General features: G+C 49.3%; 1 protein-coding gene across 1 annotated transcript in view; it reads right to left on the reverse strand.

Moving 5' to 3' along the window:
* PRKCA (protein kinase C alpha) overlaps positions 1-20,553 on the reverse strand; it is a 405,239-nt gene that overhangs the window by 49,858 nt on the left and 334,828 nt on the right. Inside the window, exons 9-13 of the mRNA XM_047831617.1 lie at positions 8,593-8,730; positions 7,356-7,529; positions 5,271-5,362; positions 2,680-2,742; positions 1,658-1,796 (exon numbers count right to left, since the gene is read on the reverse strand). Coding sequence (XP_047687573.1) covers positions 1,658-1,796; positions 2,680-2,742; positions 5,271-5,362; positions 7,356-7,529; positions 8,593-8,730 — 606 coding nt within the window. The remainder of the gene's footprint in view (positions 1-1,657; positions 1,797-2,679; positions 2,743-5,270; positions 5,363-7,355; positions 7,530-8,592; positions 8,731-20,553) is intronic.

Consider the following 20,553-nt stretch of genomic DNA (forward strand, 5'->3'; position numbering starts at 1 on the left):
CCTGGGAGACTGATTCTAGACTTCTGGCCCCCAGAGCCTTAAGGTAATAAATTTGTATTGTTTTCATCCACTAACTGCAGGGCTATTCTTTGTAGCAGCAACAGGAAACTAATACAATGAAGAACATTAGAAAAAAAAAAAAAAAGGACAACAAACATCAATTGTTTGGATCGGCTCATCTCTGTGGGAGGCTGTCATCCCCGGGGATATCAGGTGGCTGAGGTGTTACTGAACACAGGAAGCTATTTGTTTGATCGCAGAGACTGGGTCTTAATGGAGATGAAGTTCAAACCACCTTTCTTCCTAAAAACACTACCATTCCCTGTCACCACACTCTTGTAGGAGCTGGTGGGTGTTAAATGAAGCAGGCACAGAAGGTGTCAGAATAAACACTGCATCAGGAAGTTGTATTTTTACTGTATGATCTTCCCCATTCTTTGTGTTTGAAAAATATGACACTTCAAGCTCATGTGATGCCTGGAGATCGTGATGCATGAATTCTTTGGTGGGGGGAGGGGAAACCCCACTAAGTTATGTATCAAGATAACATGTCACCTTTGTGGTTGGGAATTTAAGTTTCTGAGTAAACGTTCTAAGTCTATGTCTCCACACTGTCTGGGCATGTAACAAACAAACAAGCTCTTACTTAACAAAGGGAAAAAAATTTAGCTTCCCTTTTGGAATCCTGGCTACCACCGAGGGTCTGTTGGGTGCAGGACGCCGTATTTGGTATTTCTGTCCTCAGAGCGATTCTACAGGTGTAGAATCTCTAACTTGCCGCTGTGGAAACAGGGCTGCAGAGAGCTTAAGTGACCTGCCTGAGTTCCCACAGCCTGCAGAGAAGAGAGTCAGGACTGAAGCACACACTGGGCTGATTCCTACGCGCGTGTCTTTTTCAAGATACCTACTGCCTCTAAGATAAACATTTGGGGCAACAGGTTAAATAAATGCCACACAAGCTGCCAACAGCTAGCGCGAGAGCTCTGCTAGAGGGAAGGATGACCTGACTTTGTTACTTTCTGTCATGCTGCAGCTCAGCTGGGAAGAAACTGTTGCAGCCACAGGGCTGTGGGTGGGGACAGAAAGTTGGCTACACAGTGACCCAGGGTTACAGCCCACCCAGTCGCTGGCGTGTAGGAAGATTCACAACAGGAAGAAGAGTACTCAGTACGTATTGTAACAAAGACGAAGCAACGTGGCCACTGTCGCAAACACACATCTTGGAACCACTGCCTTTACCACCGCGCGGAAATGTTCACGATCAATTCCAGGGTGTCATTTAGAGAACCAGTCACTTGGATTTTACCAAAAAGCCATCATCGGAACCACCTTCCGACCCAGTTTTCCCAGGCAGAACATTTTTACGAGCCAGATCCCCCTTTCTCTGCCCAACAGTGTAGCTTAAATTGTTTTGACCATGACCGTGTAAGAAATCGATTTCATTTACCACACAACACGGCTCCACGAAACGAGACATATCCTTACCGTGTGGCGAGCTCTCGTACTTGTTTTCTAATTTGCTCTAGTTCAGTTTAGTCCATTCTGTGCTCACTGACCTAGCGATTCACTAATGATGCCCTGCCCCGGTGAGGCTGTTGATTGTAGTTGCTATTTGAAAGGTCTGGTCTAGAAAACAAGGGTGAATCGGGGTCCCTACCTCTGGAGCAATGTAATCTGGAGTCCCACAGAAGGTCCTGGTTGTGACTCCATCCATCATGTGCTCTTTGCACATCCCGAAGTCAGCAATCTTGATATGCCCTTCTGAGTCCAGCATGACATTGTCTAACTTCAGATCCCTGCAAGGAAGCAGGACAGCATCAGCGTCCTTCCCATGACACTACGTGGTTTGCTCTGGAGCCACTGAGACCGAAGGATATCTGACTAGCTACCATCTCAATGGCATATAACTATGGGTCCCAGGAGAGCTGGGACAAGGAAGTAACTCTTTCTTTTTCTTTTTTTAATCTCCAGAGAGAGCTTAACATAGCACCTAGGACACAGTAGGCAGTTAATAAACGCACACCGAATCAATGACTGAATGGTTGGACTAGTGATCCCCGACCTCGGCTGAGCATGATTCTAATTTAGCAGATCTGGGCAGATCTCAGTCAGATGATTTACTCATATCCCACAGGAGGGGTGCCTGGTGCACAGCCAGGTTTGCAAAATCACAGGTTTAGAACAACCTCATTGGGTCACACAAGTGTCCCTTCCATTCTGCTGTATGTCTTTTACTCTTCAATTAACACCAGAATTCTTTCTTTGGCATCAGACTCTCACTGTAGATAACAACCTAAAGGATTTAATTCAATGGTTTTCTTTCCCCTGCCTCTCCCTAGCTCCCCATGTTCCTTTCCTGCCGAGCATCTATAACAGAAATTCGTTTTCCATTGCTCCCTGACCTCCGTTCCAAAAAAAGGCAGAGGAAGGAGCTGCCAGGGGAGAGGAAAAAGCATGTTTTCTTGTGGGAAGCAGAAGCGAGACAGAAAATCTTTTGACATCCGGAAATCAGAAAGTGGCTCTGATTTGCCAGGAGGCTGCCGACAAAGGTGGGTCCCAGCAGGTCTCTGTTACCTCAATGGGTAGCAATTCCGTGTCTTAAGTCCCCACCACAGAATTACGCGCACACAGAGGTGCAGGGGTCCGTCGCAGTGCTGCGGGCAGGGATTCAGCACGCACCTGTAAATGATTCCTCTTTTATGAAGAAAGAACAATCCAATGGAGATCTCTGCCGCATAAAATCTGCAGAAGGAAATGCTGGTCAGGCCTCTGGCTTGCTCTTTGGATTCCTGAATGTGTCGTACCCTTCTAGTTCAGGCATCAAAGAGATACTAGAATGGTAGAAGATCCCGGGACGCTCAGAGATCAGCATGGCCCTACCCATGACTAACTCTTTGCCCTTCCCTCTGCCGTTTCACCACTCCAACCTCCCGAGGCATTTTACAGCTACTAAGTCAATGAGACAGGTTTATTACCTGTCTGGAAACCAACACTTCTTGTCTGAGGTGGGTGGACAGGTAATTTACTGCTTAAACGAAATTTCGAATACAATCTTTTAAAGAGTGGCTGCTGGAGTATTTTGTGTCAGGACTCGGGTAGAGTGGAGAAAACTGCCATTTTCCTATTTGTGGACAGTGCCTAGTGAGGCACCCTGGAGCTGGTGAACTCACCGCCCCCCCCCCCATCCTCGCCCCAAGTGCTGAGATAAATGGGACACGCACCGTGATTCATACTCGAGTTTACCCTTTTAAATAATTCATAATAAACTCAGAGTAAATGCTGAAAGAGGTTTTAAAATTTGCAGAGTGTTGAGGAATCTTTGAAGTCTGAGAAGCCACAAGACTGTGCCTGTGCAATCACACCCAGGAGGCTTAAAATAAGCAGAGAGCAACCTCTCTAATGATAAGGACCAAACTCTTACTGGGGATGGGGGTGGGGGGCACCCCTAAGGTCCAGCAGGAGAAGGACGGGACGGGGGGAGGGAAATGAGACAGGATTCTGGGCGACTTTTACATTATCTTTCACGCTTTCCTGTATTTTGAAAATAAACACTTTCCAGGAACTCAAATACAACATTAAGGCCACCGAACGAGATGCCTTAATGTCACCTTGCAACCTAAGGTCGCTATTCTGCTACTTGCTCTTTCCAGCTCTGTGTTATCAAGCTTTACTTTACAATCCGAGCATTTTAATGCTTTATAAGTACCAGAATGAGAGAGGAGATAAAGACAGGCATTTCTGAAAACTGAAGAGCAAAAAATAAAACCAGAAACAAAAAGAATCCCCCTTTGCATTAAAAACAAAATTTTTTTAAAACTTTTATTTATTATTGAGAGACAGACACAAAGCATGAGCAGGGGAGGGGCAGAGAGAGGGGGAGACACAGAATCTGAAGCAGGCTCTGAGCTGTCAGCACAGAGCCCGACACGGGGCTCGAACTCACAAACTGTGAGATCATAATCTGAGCCGAAGTTGGTCGCTTAACCGACTGAGCCACCCAGGCACTCCTCCCTTTGCATTTTTTAAAGCTTGTTACCACAGAATTCCTTCTTCTACCTTTAGTTCATCTTCCCTGAGACACATCAACCAACCCGCAGAGGCCAAACACTCCACAGACTTAGCTTTGAGACTGAACATGGGCCAGAATCCCATTAACATTTGCTAACTTAATTAATCAGGGCACGTGCCCACTATGCATCCTCGCTGAGGGAAATGAAAGAGCTGTTTGTATAGATTTGCTTCTGCTGAGTGTCCTGTGACCTCCTGGCCCCTGAAAAATGGTTTGATCTTTCAGGTATCAAAGTCCCTGCCTAGACGGGCAATTCTCTGTCTTCCCCTGGGGCCCGTGTCTCTCCCCCACGCTGCTGACTCCTGCGGCCCCGATGAAACCCTCCAAGCGGAGCTCCCGGTTCTCCCCCAGATCCTCTCCTCCTTGGCGGCTGCTCCCTCCCAAACCGAAGATGAGGTATCACCCGAAGAGGTTTCTCTCTTATTCCTCCAGACTGTTTCTCAAAGACCCTTACCCCTCTTTGGATCCAAGGTCAAGACCGAATTAAAGCTCCGCTGTCTCTCCTCTACACAGATTTTCACCAACCCCCTTGCACCGGCCCCTACGCTCGCTCGCTCGCTCCTTCCTTCCTTCCTTCCTTCCTTCCTTCCTTCCTTCCTTCCTTCCACTCTTGGTTAGCGGGGCTCTGTGAAAACTTAGCCTCGGGGTATCAAGCCCCACTGAGCCCCCCAACAGCCTTCGGTGGTCCTCAGCCAGGTGCTCCACCGGACTCATCATCGGGAGCTCCTCCCCGCCCCCCCAACCCAATCTCAAACCGTCTTCTGCCCCGCTGGCTTGGGCAAGAACATTCCCTGAAGATGTTCTTTCCTCACTCTCCTCTTTATCAGGGCTTGCATGCTATCTGTGCTGCTTCTAAAGTGACGGCTACACATGACAATGGTCCAGAGACTTCTTCTACTCCACGTCAGGCGGTGAGCTCCCCGAGGGCAGAGAAAGCCTTTCACATCCCAGTGCCTGATGCATCGTGGGTGTGCAAGGGGCTGACTCGATCAGTGAGGGTAGAACCGGGGGCAGGGGGGAGGATACACCGGCATCTCCAATTCACCGGAAGTAGAATAAACCTCTCCTTTGGAAGCGCATAGATGGACCCAGCCAAGAAGTCTGCCCCCTGGGAGGTTCCAGTGCTCAACTCCAAAGTGGCAAAGCCCCATCTTCCACATTTGAACTGTCTGAATTAAGGGACTTAAAAAAAAATACTCACACTGCTTGTGGTTCCTTAAATTTTCCTACTTGCTGGATGTGGTACATGAGGTCCCCACCGTTGACGTATTCCATGACAAAGTACAGTCGATCCTGAGGACCAAGGTTCAACACGTGAGTAGGGCTTGGCCACGGGCCGAGAGGCTTCCTTCACTCTTTCCAGACTCTGCTTGGCTTTCGCATTAGTTAACAAACTGTGGGCCATGCTGGCAGAGCTGATCAGTGGAGCCGAGCCCTTCGAGATTTTTCTTCCCCGATAAAAAATACGTAATGAACCCTAGTGCGCGAGGGCCTTGGGAAGTATAAAGTCATTATGTAACTCTGAAATAATGGCCCTCTGTCAACATGTCTGCCCCCTTCTGGTTCCGTATGCTCCCTGTTACAGTAATGGCCTCACACGCTCTTCCCCTTTCTCCTGCACACATACGGCACGTTTAACGGATGCTGTGAAGAATCCGTATGGGCCGATTATTGACTCTTAACTGGTGTTTCTGGTTTGCGGCGTCTGGGGGGCAAGCCACAGTGATGCAGTCATATGTCTCACTGGATGCTTCTGGGAAACAAATCTCATGAGCTGGGTTGGGCTCCTAAATTACAAATGTTTAATACTGTGGGGGAGGGAACTATAACCGGAGAGGCTAACCAAATGTTCTTTTGCATCCATAACAGGCCCAAACACTGTTTCTTATTTTCTGTCACTGGTGTGCTAAGTGTCGGCCCCGCGGAGGGCGGACATCGTAGAACCCTGTGTATTTATGAGGACATTGTAGCGAGGCAGATGGGGAAGCCGGGGTTGAACGGCACAGCACACCCAGGTGAAAGCCTACCTTCGGCTCGCTTCTAGACATCATCGCCATTTCACGGAGGTTATGAAACATTCAAGTGTTGCACGGGGAGGGACAAAATGATGAAGCGGCTGCTGACAGCCGGGAAACAGCTCCAGAAGCTTCTATCTCTAGCTTTCCTGTTAGGAATTTTAACTCCATCTTTATTTCTATGTTTTCTTTCCAGAGCTTAAACAGTGTTACCAGTGTCCTGACCAGGGGGACGGGACCTGGGCCGGGGTTCGGAGACATGGACCCCTCTCTGGCACATCGTTCTTCCCTCCCTGGCCAAGGGATTTTAAGGAGAAACGTTAAGACAGGAAGTTATTTTCTGGCCAGAAGGAAGTTGAAAATAATTAAACTCCTAACAGTAATAATTATAGCCACTTATTGCTGAGTCGTATCTTAGCAAGGGCAGCCATCGAGGAGTAGAAAGCCTGTCTTTGGTGCCACAAAAAAAGTTTATATTTCTTGCAGGGCACTGGCAAGCTCCATGCCAGGAGCTTGGCTGATCAGTGTTTTGGAACTTGTTTTGTCCTCTTTTTAGTTTTCCTGGAAGACAGGGCTGGGCAAACTTTCTGTAAAGGGCTAGAGACAGTAAATACTTCGGGCTCTGTGTGGGTCTTGGAACTATTCTACTTTGCCTTCATAGCCTGAGAGCCACCGTGGATGATAAGAACATGAAGGAATGTGGCTGTGTTCCAAGAAAACAATTCATGGCCACTGAAATGTGAATTTCATCTAATTTACGCATGTCACAAAATATCATTCCTTGTGGGTTTCTTTCCTCTCTAACCTTTCTTAGAGCTCATGGGCTGTCCAAAACAGACCAGATGGCCAACCCTGCTGTGTGCAGGAAATAAGAATACACCCTTTCAGGAGATCAAGTTTCCTAATGTTCCGAGGCTCTGCTTGGCAACTGATCAGTAGCCTTAAAAAGCCGGGACCGTGAGTTAGTTTATTGGTTTTGTATCCTTAGGTCCTAGCACAGTGCCTGGGATAACAAAAACCTTTCATGCAAATGTCTGCTGAATTCAACAACATTAATGCCGCGCCTCTCAGTAGGGCACATCCCAGAGAGGGGACACCCCAAAGCTACCGGTGGTGCAACAATGGGAGGTTGTTCCCAGCTTATGCCTTTCTTCAGCCTTCTCCACTGGAGTAAGGTTGATTCAGACGCTTAGAACACTCCGGTTCAGGGGTCACCCTTGGTAGCACATGCCGTGTGTTGTGCCACAGGTACACTCTCCCAGGGTCCTTACCACCGTCTGGAAGCAGGAGTGTAGCTGTGTCAGGAACGGGGGCTTGTCAAGCAAGGCCAGGACTCGCTTCTCCACCATGGTGCACTCCACGTCGTCATCCTGAATCACCACGTCCTTCTTCAGGATTTTGATGGCATACAGTTCTTCTGTCCCCTTCCTGTCAGCGAGCATCACCTGGGAGCAGACGGAAGGCAACCTGAAAACTCTGACCCTACGTCTGGTACTGGGGGTAGGGGAGGAACCTGGTCAGGTGACCACTCAGACTGTTCTGGTTTGTGTAAGTTTATAAATGTGTGATATAAACATATTCATAAAGTTCCATTTTGTGTGTGAATTTTGAGATACTGCATGTCAGTGTAGATTAAATTCCTCCAGCCCTGTGTAATTTACAAACTGTTGGGATTTGCACCCTGTGTAGGCTACGGCCCCATGATGGCGCTATTGTGGCTGCTAAAAGGAACATACACGGCCCTCAGCATTAGTCTTGAAGGGTGCACACTTTTCAGGAGCATCCTTTGTACAAAAATGGGACTGACCTTTATAAGCTTCTCACGAGTCAGGAGCCAAGACAGAAAAAGGCAGGATGGAAATCGCTTCCTGGATCTACCATGAGATTTGGGGCCAGAGAAGCCAAATGTGGTCATATAGGTTGATCACTGAAGAAACCCAGTTCAGCATCTCTTAATGATTACATTCACTTACTACAAATCAACTTTTCATTTTTAGTTGTGAAAATTAATCATTCAGCTAACATTTTGGAGCACTTGCTTTGTTCTCAACCCTGAAATGGTAACATACAGTGAACCCTCTGTAGCTTTTTTTTTTTTTAAGTTTATTTATTTATTTTTAAAGGGAGGGGAGAAGCAGAGAGAGAGAGAGAGATAGAGAGAGAGAGGAGCAGAGAAAATCCCAGATAGGTTCCGCACTGTCACTGCAGAGCCTGATGCAGGGCTTGTACTCATGAACCATTAGATCGCGACCTGAGCTGGAGTTGGATGTTTGCCCGACTGAGTCACCTAGGCGCTCCCTCTCTGTAGCATTTTGGATACATTTGTTTTTAAAGACATTAAATTAAGCAGGGGTGGGGGTGGGCGGGGGACATCTAAGAAACTCGTACAGATACCAGGGAAATCTCGAGCGCTGTTCTGGAAACCTCAGGGGGCCCAGGATGAATCCCAGCATTCTCTGCAAAAGCCTCCCCCGCCCCGCCCCCCACCCCAGACAACTGCCCTCTCACCTTTCCAAAACTCCCCTTCCCCAGCACCATGAGGAAATTGAAGTCTGTGAGTTTCACTCTGTCAAGGTTGTTGGAAGGTTGTCTCCTGTCTTCTGAAGGAGTGATGACTTTGTTACCAGCAGGGCCGAGCTTCGCTTTCTAAACAATAAGCACACACACACACACACACACACACAGGTGAAAACAATGGGTCACTGTTTTTCCCCCCAGGAAAAATAATGCATTTAAGGAAGCTTGATGTGAGGTGGGAGGTGGGATGGGGGCAAGAAAAGAAATCACAGGGTGATGAAATATCCATTCAAAATTCAGTGGCTATATACTTACCCTAAGGGCAACGTTTTCAAAGTAGCAAAAAAAAAAAAAAAAAAAAATTGCCCTTCCCTATTAAGAGACCACTCTTTACATAGATTACCCAAGAATCAAGTTGTGCGATTTTGCTGATCTTTGTTCTAGGGTGTAAAAGTCAACCTCTGGGGGACAAGTGCTTCACAATGGCTGAAGTAATAAAGAAACTGTGCTCTGACACTTTTCTTATTTGTAGATTTTCCAATTTAAGATTCATCTGCATAAAGCCAACTTGTACTCAAGGAAAAAAAGGAGGGTAGAGTCCCCTGGAGAGAAACCTCTTAACCGGCAAGCTGTGGGGATGATTTATTGCTACTTTAAAAGGCACAGTAAGAAGAACACAGGGTGTGTGTGTAAGTCAAGAGGAAAAGAAACGGTGATGTGCTTGAGAACCTGGTTTCACACAAAACACACAGCACCCTTTGAACCTGAACGACCCTTGGCCAGTGACCTGGCAGTTACCAGAAGGAGTTTCTGTAAGCTAGACTCCTGCTACCCAAAGGTGCTGGAGAGACCTCACCCTCGTTACTCTGCCTAAGAGTTAGAGACTCAGGTCAAAGGTGGAGGAGAGACAGAGGGCTCAGTAGAAAAGGACAGGCTTATGGGAATCACATGGGAAGGTCTCCACAGTCAGCAAAGAAGCCTGTGGAGAATCTCCCGACAGACTCTGCGTGTGGAACACCTGCCTGATGGTGAGAGAACCAGTCTCTGAACATGTCAGCTGCTGAAAAGGCTGGGGTCCTGCGGTTTGGCTGAACAGCCAAAGCCACAGCCCTGAGCCCAAGGGCAAAGACTGTCATTCTGCCTACATTCTTAAGGGTAAGGTGCACTGCCCCTCCCCCCCCTCAGCCCCAGGGCAGCAGACCTATGTGCAGGTGCCAGGACATCACTCAGGTGACTACAAGAAGGTGCAGGACACCTGCAGGCATTCTGGGTTTTACTGTGTGACCAAAACACTGTCAGCATCAGTTCTGAGCTCTTGGAGGAGGGGAAGACAGGGGATCTGACATGTTTTCTTTAGCAGCAGAGAAGGCTCTCCGGGAACCCCCCATATTCCCTCTTAGAGCAACAGCATCCCTTCATCCCACACTTACTGAGTACCTCGCATCAGGCCCTGTGGAAGAGGTTGTGCGTTAGTGGAATGAGCCCCGGCCGTCTCTGGGCCCCCAGGCCTCAACACAGTGCTTGGCACAGGGCGTGCAACTCTACACTCTGGCTGAATGAGGAAATGAAGCGTGCATGTATCCATCAGATACTGTCAGGGGATGCTTTTCCTTGATAAAAATAACACGTTTGTATAGAGATCAAACCTCATGGCTTGAGTGTATATGCTTGGATGGGTTGAGCACACCTGCTGAAGCGGAGACATTAAGACACGGGGGGGGGAGGGGGGGGGAAGACAGCCCTAATTTTTTTGCTACCAGGCTGAAAGTATTTAATACAGCTGTACTACATACACCTCTATGCGGCCGTGCCTGGTGGGAAACGCATGCGAACCTGGGGGCTGGTGGATACACTGACACTCTTTAAAGACAAAACCTGATCTGCAGTGATACATAAATTGGCCTCCACTTTGACAGAGGATGGAAGGAATTTTTAGACAGACCTGTGAGAAAGAGCCCGGATGTAGCCGCTAGGGTTACATCAGGAGCCTTTAACTGCAGGACCAGCCCTGTCCTTTGGAAGCTGGGGCGTAAGGGTGGTTCTAGGGGTCCCAAACAGACCAGTTCGACCACTCGCCGCTGACAAAATCCAAAGGCAGACAAATGAGTTGGAGGTGCAACAAGCAAGGAATTTATTGCAGTGAGGCCAGCACCAGGAAGACAGCGGACTAGCGTCCCAAAGGCTGTCTCCAAAGTGCTGAAAACACTTCCAGATTTGTGTAAGGAGAATGTGCAACAAAGGCCAGTGGGTACACACAGGTGGGCAGTGAAGGCCAAGTTGATCACTGTCTTGGGGTCAATCACGCGGGGTCTTGCTGGCTCAGGGCAGTCCTGATTGCTTGAGAGAGGGCAGTTTCGGTCCCCATCACGGGATGCTTTGCCCGCAGGGCCTGAGTTAAGAGAGAAGCTGGAAAGAAGAACTTAGTCAATTAGAAAGTACCGACTGAGGTCAACAGGGAGGTAGCAGATGTCCTCTTTCACTCCTAACATCTGCCCCAGGAACGATTCCAAAGTTGGTAAGCTCTGTGGTGTGTGTCGAAGTTCGAAATGAACAATTGGGAAGTTTGAGAAGAGAATACCAACTCAGCTACTCTATTCTGTTCTTCTGATTTATAAAAAAGAAAAGTTATTAGGAAGAGGCACAAAGAGATTAATTTTATTCTGTCATTTTATTCATGATAAACTGTGAAAAGATCCCCATACAATAGACTCAAGTCTCTGAGGTGCTTGAAACCATTGAAGGACGTCTTCACCCAGGTGAGGCTGTGGTTGAGCTGGTGCTGCCCGGGGGCCACCCGGCTTCCACCTGAAGCGTGGGGGGGGTTCTAAGCAGAGGTTCCAGACTCACGCGATTTCCTAGAGCCCCTGCTCCTTCCTCCTTTGACGCTTCAGCACCACGGACAGTGGTGACTTCCAGAACAGACACTAGGCTTTTGACACACTGCCCTCCCTGGGGGCCATAACCGAGCAAAGACCCTGAGTTTTGTCCTATGGCCTTAGTCCAGTTATAGGGACAAGATTTTCCCCAAGGGGATGTAAATGCGATAAAAGCGCTTCTGCATCCGAGTACTTCTCAACCCAACTGCAAGGGGATCTTAGACCCTGCTCTGAAGTCAATCTGTGAGGTCGGGGGGACGCAGACGGCATCTCCTGCTGCCAGGAGGTGAGGCCGGATGGAGGAAGGACCCCAGTTTCTTGCCCTGCCAGGGCAGATTCCATTCTCGTGTCTCTCTAGCCAGAAGCAGAGCTGGGTGCCACGTGGCTGGTGGAGCAGGGGGCTGGTTTGGAAGGAGACGGGCCAGGCTCTGCCACACCGACCGCGTTCACCATGAGAGGGCTGGCTAGAAAGTGGCCTGACCCAGAGGGCGACATGGATTTCTCCCCAGCTCACGGCGGCCCTGAGATAGAAGCTGCCAACCAGAGTGACGTGTCTTCCACATTCTCCCTTCGGAACAGGCTTCTGGAGTCATTTCCACACGGCCCCCTGCACGCCCAGCTGCCGGATGGCATGGAGCCGTCTCCAATATGGACCTTTCAAAGCCAGCCCTTCTAAGGCAGGCAATTCCACAAGATCAAAAGCTCAGTGGTCTGGGCCTGACTTTGGCAAGCCCCTCTCTCAGCCTGGGTCTAATCGACAGCACAGCTGGAGGAGGCAGCCGGTGGTGACCCTGGTAGCTGCACAGCTGCAGGCTGGTGGGGAGGCCAGAGGGCAGGGAAGGCAGAGGATTCCCAGGAGGGTGGGCTACACAGCCTCAACCTCCAGTCCACTCTCAGGCAGCCTCTGCCTCCAGATGTCCATCCTTCGCCACTCCCCACCCCCTCACGCTGTGGGAGTGCAGTCTGCCTGCCCCGGACTGTCCTGCAATGTCCCCCACCCCTTCCCAGGCTGACACCTGCCCTCCTGCAAGGCCTCCCGCTATTTTCCCTCACAGTGCCCTGTTCTCAACAGCTCGTATGGCAACGTGTAAATACTTATAGGGTATTCTATTCGTTTAACGCCTCTCCCAGTAACACTTTACAGCTGACTTATCAGCGGGTCATGCCAAATCTACCTGCAGATTCTGTCCAGAATCTGGCATCTTCTCAGGGTCTCCTTCACCACCTCTCTGTTGAGGGGGCCTCACTTTTAGTATCCCCACTTTAGTGACCTCCCTTTCTGGACATTCCCTGGAGGGATCCTGTCCTGCTTCCCTGGCTTCCCATCTCATGGGACAGAATCTTTCAGAATGTTGTCACAGCGGATGAGGAGCAGACGCTTGGCTGTCAGCTCTCTGACCTCGCTCCCATGGCTCCCTTGGCTGCTCTGTTCCAACCACACTGGCCTCCAGTCTTTGGCCGCCCTTCCCATAGGGGCCTTGCTATCTTGTTCATCCACAAAATCCAGCTCAAGTATCACCTCTCCATCTTTTTGATGCCTCCTCCCCTCCTGGGATTTCCAACCTATGGCAGACTTTGTCTATGACTGGCCCACCTCCCCGGAGCTTTTGGCTCTGCACCCCTGCACGCATCTGAGGCTCCTGTTTGGGCCACGCCTGCAGAACAAGCTGGACGTTCCCATGTTGGTGCCCCAGGAGGTCGTGGCCTCCTTAGGTCGTCTCCCTGGCACTCCAGTGGGACTGCGCTCCAGTGTGTCTACTGAGGTACCACCTGGATAACTAACATACCCTTGGCTGGACTTTCTCTCTTCCCTGGGTCACATCCCTACTTCCCTCCCTGCCCCCTAGGACTCTTGGAATCCCTTCCCAAATGGGCTCCTTGCCCTCAAAACTCTGTGGCAGAGTTGACTTCTGAGGAACCTAAAGAAACACATGTACCTTTTTGGAGGATTTACTGGTCTTTCTCACTAGACTGTGAGGTCCTGGAAGGCAGGGGGTCATCTTATTCATCTTTGTATCTTTAGGGCCAAGCACCGCACTGGGCACATAACTGCACATTCACTGAATATCTTCATTCATTCATTCATTCATTCATTCATTCATTCAAAAACATACGTCTTCACTAAGCCCCACAAACAGAATTTGAAGAGGCCAAACCACGAACGGTATAGCCAGACGCCAAACGTGAATGCAGAAAAGCAGCTGTTCCCAAGTATGTCATTTCAGAGAGTTGCCCTTGGACACCGAGCACCGTGCATTTGGATGCTCACATATGGAACTTCTTCCCTCAAGCAACCACTGGTCATTCTGGGACAGCCTCAGACAGGGGCTATGAGGGCACCCCTGCCTTTAGGGAGCTCAGCCACACAGTGACCCTCCCCAGGAGCCACACTAGGCAAGTTAGCTGGGACAGCCGGCTGAAACCATGCCCTTGGAGGCTTCTCTGAGGGGACATTCCTCTAATGGAAGCTCTGTCTGCACTAGACCTAGCTGGAACATGCCTGAAGACCACCAATGAGCCTCTGGGCGATGTCTCTCTTTGAGCTTTTGAATGGGTCGTCTGGCAACCGGGCTCCGAGCAGGAGGAAGAGATCTGCCCTTCTCAGCTTGCGTATTGTTGACACAACACCGGTTGTCATGAACGTAATTCAGGCTTCACCAGGAGTGCAAAGAAAACCAATATATGTCTAGGGATAAAGCTGAAGCCAATAGCCTAACCGTAGAGATTTCAGCAAACCCGAGGAGGCCTCAGAATAAGCATGCCGACATCCTTCACTCAGCAACGCAAACATGCCCTGTGCGGCCAGACGCCCCGCTGGGGTACGCGAGCAAACAGGAATTCGCACCCGGAGATGAGAAGCAGAGTGTCTCCTGAATACTGGAATCCAGAGGAGAGAGGAGAGCATCCACTGGGGCTGGAGACTGAAAGCACATACGAGGCCACTGGTAATGTTCCTTGCTGATAAATCCCAAATCTTGACTTCTCTCTCAGGACACATTTTGATTCGGCTCATGGGTCCTGGTGTGTGAATTTAGCACATTCCACCATTTATTCCACAAATATCTGTGTGTCTGTCATGCCCCACACATGGGGTCAGATGCTGGGGAAACCAGATCGATACGAAGTAGCCTCTCCTCTGAAGGACATGCAGTGCAAAGGCACTGTGGTCTGTGCCCCTGTAATTCAGGGTGTGGTTTGTGGATCAGCTACGCTGGCACAACCAGAAGGCTTGGCAGAAATGCAGATTCCCGGGCCCCACTCCAGGCCTACTGAATCAGAACATGCATTTTGAACAAGACTGTCATGTGATTCCTGTGCAAGTTTCAGATGTGCTAGTCTAAGATCATTGGAATGTTCCTCCAAGTTCAAAGTCCCCTCAGGGTCCCTGTGACCCTTTCCACCTTCCACAATCTTCAATTACAATACAAAATCAATGGCAAATTCTGGGAAGAGCCCCAGACTCTGACTGCAAAGAGTTGAGATCAAGTGTTGGCTTTATTCATTTTTGCTGTGTGACTCTGGGCAGACTGTACTGCCTGAGTATCAGACTGCTCATCTGTAATACAGCCGTGCTAAGACCCCTGTATACCTGAGCTACACTGGAGGTGCAACGAAGAATCCTTTGCAAAAGCCCCCAGCACAGAGCTCCACACCACAACCTTCTTTCCTTTGCCCCAGGGAAGGAGATGCGACCCTTCGCCCAGCCTCCTGGCCTGCACCTGCTCCCTGACTATGGACTGAAGGCCTCTGTGAACAGCTGTGGGTCACCTGGGTCAGGGATCTGCCTGACTCATGGTCCTATGGATATGTGTCAAGGCCACAGACAGGCTCTGCACGGGCTCAGGACCTGTGGGCAGGCTGCAGCAGGTCCCTTGGACTTCCACGCTCCCGTGCCCTCCTGGTGGGGTAGGAGAGGAACTGGGTCTCCGCTCCAGCTACTCCCCGATTTCTGGAGCATCTTCTGGAACGCCCCCAGGGGCTAGGACCATGCAGGAAAGGACCCTGACTTAGTACATGACACAGAGTGTTTTAAGGGGGAAGTAAGACCAGAAATGATGACACATGGTGTTTGTAAAGAGAATACAGGGACTTCAACTACTGAAGCTTTAGCATGCTCTTTTTAAAATTAGACTAAAACGCAGCATGGTTTATTGGTTATGATTAAGCAATGCAGAATCTAGGACTGTAGGTTCCTTAGCACATCAGCAGGTCAAGTCCAGGCTCATGCTGCTATGTGGACCGCCAGGGGTGAGAACGGGCGACGTGCTCTCCCCCATGGGAACATTTCTTAGTAACTGACACGCGCCTCATCTTACCCCAAGGGCACATTCCCCGAAAGTCCTAGCAGTCTGCAAGCACTGAAGGGGTTCACCAATTTAAAGGACTCCTAGGCGAGTTTCTGTAAAGCACATCATACAGGGAGAATCTGAGTCCCTCAAATGAATATTCTCGCAGGGTGGGGTCAAAGTGCGTGTGTGTGTTAAATACCTGTGCCTGAGGAGCGGTCGTGTGTGTTGTCAGAAGCTCTACACGTGTAGGTTGTTATTGGTGGGGGTGGGGAGGAGTTTCAAGTGAAAACTGAGAGGTGGATATGGGCAAACTATGGCGCCAGGAGTTCACGAAGGATTGGACCGTGGTGGATGTTAGCTCTCTACTATCACATTGGGCCATTTGCCGCTGCTGAGATGTGATGATCTGACCTACAGTGATGCCAATTCCAAACGCTTTAACACAAGACCATAGATGGTCTGCAATTTGTGAATTTTGTATAATGATTATACACTAGCTTCGGTGTGTGGGAAGGCAGACAGAACATTAAGATATGGAAAAGTATAGAGTCCTACATTGCCAACCCCCAATACAACAGCACCCTGGCTAGCAATTCTTCTAGGGGCGCTATCTTATCCTCAGTAGGAATCCAAGCCCAAAGGTTCTTCTGTAGTAAGGAAGCAGAGAGGAAACCGTAATTCCAAGTCCCTTGGTAGGTCCACTGTATAATCATGGAGCCTTTGGGTAACCCTCCAAAGTCTACTGTAATGCTTTCCGTTTTGTTTTAAATGTGCCCACTTGTACCGATCTTGTGAACGTGTCTTCAATAATATTGTATCTCTTAGCATAACAGGAAGCATGGTTTTGATGACTGTCTTTATCAAAGATGTTTGCAAAGCACAGAGAGAGGAATCTGACAACAGCAGGTTCTACTTCTAAGGTTCCAGGGGCAGACAGTCCAACAATGACCAACTGTAGGAGCAAATGCAGAATGGGGATTTCTTCTACTTATTTATTTTTGTTTACAACAAAAATGTCCTGTGTTCAGGGCTTATCTGAACAATTCTGAGAATCTAAGACTGATGGTGTTTTGGTGTTGCTCCATAAACACAAGTATCTGTGCCCAGCATCTTAGCCCTAGGATAACATATTCACCTGCACCCAGTGCCGTGTTTGTTAGATTGAGCGGTTTCGGGAGAAGAAAAACACAAAGGAACTGAAGGCATTTTCGATGATCCCATGAACGGAATACGGCCGGTGTGTTTCTAACAAGCCATGAGTCATGACATCTACTCTGTAATCGGGCAACAGGCTAAAGATGATGTGCTACAGTCTCCTGGGTAACACAGTTGGAATAAATAAAATGCTTGCTGTTCTCTGGCTAAATGGTCTTTCATCTTCTGGAACATGCCAAGCATGCTTACCACCCGAGGGCCTTTGTACTTTCTGCTCTGTCAGGTGATGCTTTACCGCTGAGGCTTCGACACGGCCCCCCACCCTCTCCTTCCTGGGGCGTGGATTCCCTCACGGTCCTCTCACTACCTAGCATGTGTTTCTTCTCCCTCCACTGGAAGGGACCTTATCTGTTCTGCTCACTGATGGATCCCCAGGGCCTGAGAGAGCGCCGGGCACGGTGCTCCTCAAATACCTTTACGATAAGCGGACGGATGTGGACCCTGCGGGAGATGGTGACTTTGAACACAATATTTTTTAAGAGGCAGAGTTACTGCTTTTTAAATAATTTCTATGACAATGCTGCTTCTTGTTAGAATAGTAGCACTGGTTCATTTTAGAAAATTTCACAGGCACGGGTACGTGGAAACAAAAAAAGACACCTTAAAATAGCCATAGTTTTACCGCCCAGAGATCATCACTGTTAACATTTTGGTATGCATTCTTCTAATTCTCTTCACGTTTTCTTCTTTTGACGTCTACAGAATTACATCGCTGGCAACCCGCTTTACGCCTTCGTGTGCTGTAAACGTCTTACCTAATAAGTACTCGTCCACCACATGGTTTTTACTGACTGCGTAATACTCCACTCTCTGGCTCCACCTCAGTGTATTTAGCTCTTCCCCTATTGCTGGACAGTTATGTTGTTTCCAATTTTCAGTTTTCAGTAACACCCAGAGGAACAACTTTATGGTCCAAATCTCTATGCACGAAGTCCAAATAGTCCAAATCTCTCTCCGGGCTCCCTAGGATAGATTCCTGACGTGGGATGGCCGGGTCAAGAGGTACACTGCAAAAGCTGATGCCCAAAGCCAGACATTTGAACCTGACCATGAAGTGTCAGAGAGAATGGAAGTAAACCCAGAGAGTCAAGGCAACCCGATTCCTGAAGACAGGGTCTTGGTTTCTTTTAGGACGTGTGTCTGATTTTGTGGTTGAAATACCTATTTGTCCTTTTTTTTTTTTTGTCCCCCCCCCAGCCCCCCACCACCTTCAGATTCGGTACGCCAGCCTGAAACTACAATCTGGAGGCACGGGGTCAGGCGATTCCTTCTGTACAGGTATGTCAACACCTGCCGACCGGAGTTTCCTCCTGGAGTCGGGGTCACAGGTGAACAGCAAATCACAGGTGAGCGTCATTCATTCTTCTGCCGGCAGCTGCGGGGAGTTCCTCAGAACCAGAGACTGTCAGCCGCAGAAGCGTCCTTGGGAAGGTCTGATCTGCCTTTGGTGCAGGTAAAGGCACTGGGGTCTAGAGAGTGAACGCCACTACCCGTGGCCACTGAGCCGAGCCGTGGTGGTACTGGAGGAAGACGTCAAGGATGCTAGCCTTCCTCTATACTGGTCCTTGAAACAGGACCCTATGCCACCTGGCAGAGAACCACCCCCCTGTGCTAAGAGTTGCCTCATCTGGGATGCAATGTTTTACCAACGGCACAAGGGTGACAGAGCGCTCAGCATTTGGAAGGAAGTTGGAGATAAGCTAACCTGAGACACCCATGTTACGGACTGCGGACGAGGCACCTGGGGCCTGGTGGGCTAAGTGATGTGTCTAAATCAGTTCTCCTCCCTGAGCTCTGATCTCTGAACTCGGTGGTCACCCTCCTGTATCAAGGGTAGGCAAACGTCTTCCGTAAAGGGACGGATAATGAGCATCTTCGGCTTTGCCAGTCAACTATTCCGTTTTAACAACCCGATTCTGCCATTGTAGCATGGAAGCTACACGGATGGGTGAATGAGCGAGGCTGTGTTCCAATGAAATCTCATTTACAGGAACAGGCAGCAGCCGGAATCTGGGCTGTTTGGGCTGTACTTTGCCAACCTTTGCCCTATATCCCTGTAGTGAGATTCAAACAGAACGTCTGTATCTCCTTGCTAGCCCGTCGGAATGGCAACAAGTAAGAACCTCAAATGCACCTGAATGATTCACTCTTCCACGATGCCTGATGTGCTCACCGGGACTGGAACAAGTTGTTTTGCTGCCAAACGACGTGGTGAGTGAAGTACTTATTCGGTAGAGTAGAAATTTAGGGGAAACCACATTAAGTCCTTTTCTTAAGAAGAAACATTTCTATGGACACATCTACTTAGGCTGCTGCCAGTGCTGAAATGAATTCACAGGAAGCCAGCAGGCCTGTTGTCATGGCAACCGAGCCTAGCATAAGGAGGAATGTGGGGCCCGTGACTTATTAGCGCTCTGCCCAAGGTGGGGAAACACAGAGCACTTGGTTCTTCTTGGTGGACTGAATATCACACGCCCTTAGCGTCTTGCTGTGTTGTTTCCTTTTCCGCCAACCTAGTGTTCCCCCATTTCCCAGATCAGTCTGCTAACTGCTGAGGCTGACTGCTGCACGGTTATCAGGCTGGAGTATCACTGCGTGTCTCACCTGATACACAGATGCTGGGAAGGTTGCTGCCCTTAGTCCTCCCCAGGCGCTAAGATTCCAGACTTCAGGGAGGGTCCCAGGACCAAAAACTTCCCCTAAATTTTACCCTTTGCAAAAAAAGATGGTCTCTCACCAGGGGGTGATGGCAGACATTTGATGCCTCTGGGAAGGCATGATGGGAGTGGATGTGGCCGTGGCACGGTACCGATAGAGCATTTTCGGCACCTGGTACTTCTTAGAAACCTGTAACCCTTCTCCTGCCAGGAATGTTCCCCTTTGGGGTTAATACTGCACTGGCTTTATGAGTCAGCTCTGGCGGGGTCAGGAGCCACGTGAACTCCTGGAAGCTATCAAAGTAAATGGTTTTCCGGACTGTCAGCAAGGCTGCTTAGAAGTGGGGACTTCTCTGCTGCTAAGAAAGTGGGGTGGAGATGAATGGGCTGGGGCTCACACAGGTCAGAACAGACTCAGACCCAGAGAAAGCCTGGACTCCTGGCTTTCCTGGCACCTTATCATTCCATAAAACCGAGGAACAACGGGGGACCTAAGGTGCTGATGCATCTTCACATCCATCCAAGAGTAAAGAGATACAGTCACAAGTTCCTAACTCAGGTGTGCAACTTTTCCTGGAGTCTTTTATTTGCAAGTCTTGACTGCCCTCTTGTGGTGTTGCTTTTCTGGAGCGACTGCGTTTCGACTGGGATCTTTTAGTAGAAATAGGCCTAAGGTTCCCCGGTCTGGCCTACAGAGGTAAAACTCCTATGACTGCTCAAATGAGACACCGATCGTATCTTCCCAGTTAGACCGTTGTAGGAGAGGACTCGAATCTCCAGCGTCAGAGCTGGGCCTCTGTGAAAGGCCCGTGGTCTGTGCACCGATGCCAGAAGTGTGTTTTAGAGTCTGGGCATGCTTCATTTTAGAGAATAACACGTCGACGGTTCTAGACCTAGGATTCTTGAATCTTCTCC

Source organism: Prionailurus viverrinus, chromosome E1 (genome assembly GCF_022837055.1).
Source record: "Prionailurus viverrinus isolate Anna chromosome E1, UM_Priviv_1.0, whole genome shotgun sequence".
NCBI lineage: Eukaryota > Metazoa > Chordata > Mammalia > Carnivora > Felidae > Prionailurus > Prionailurus viverrinus.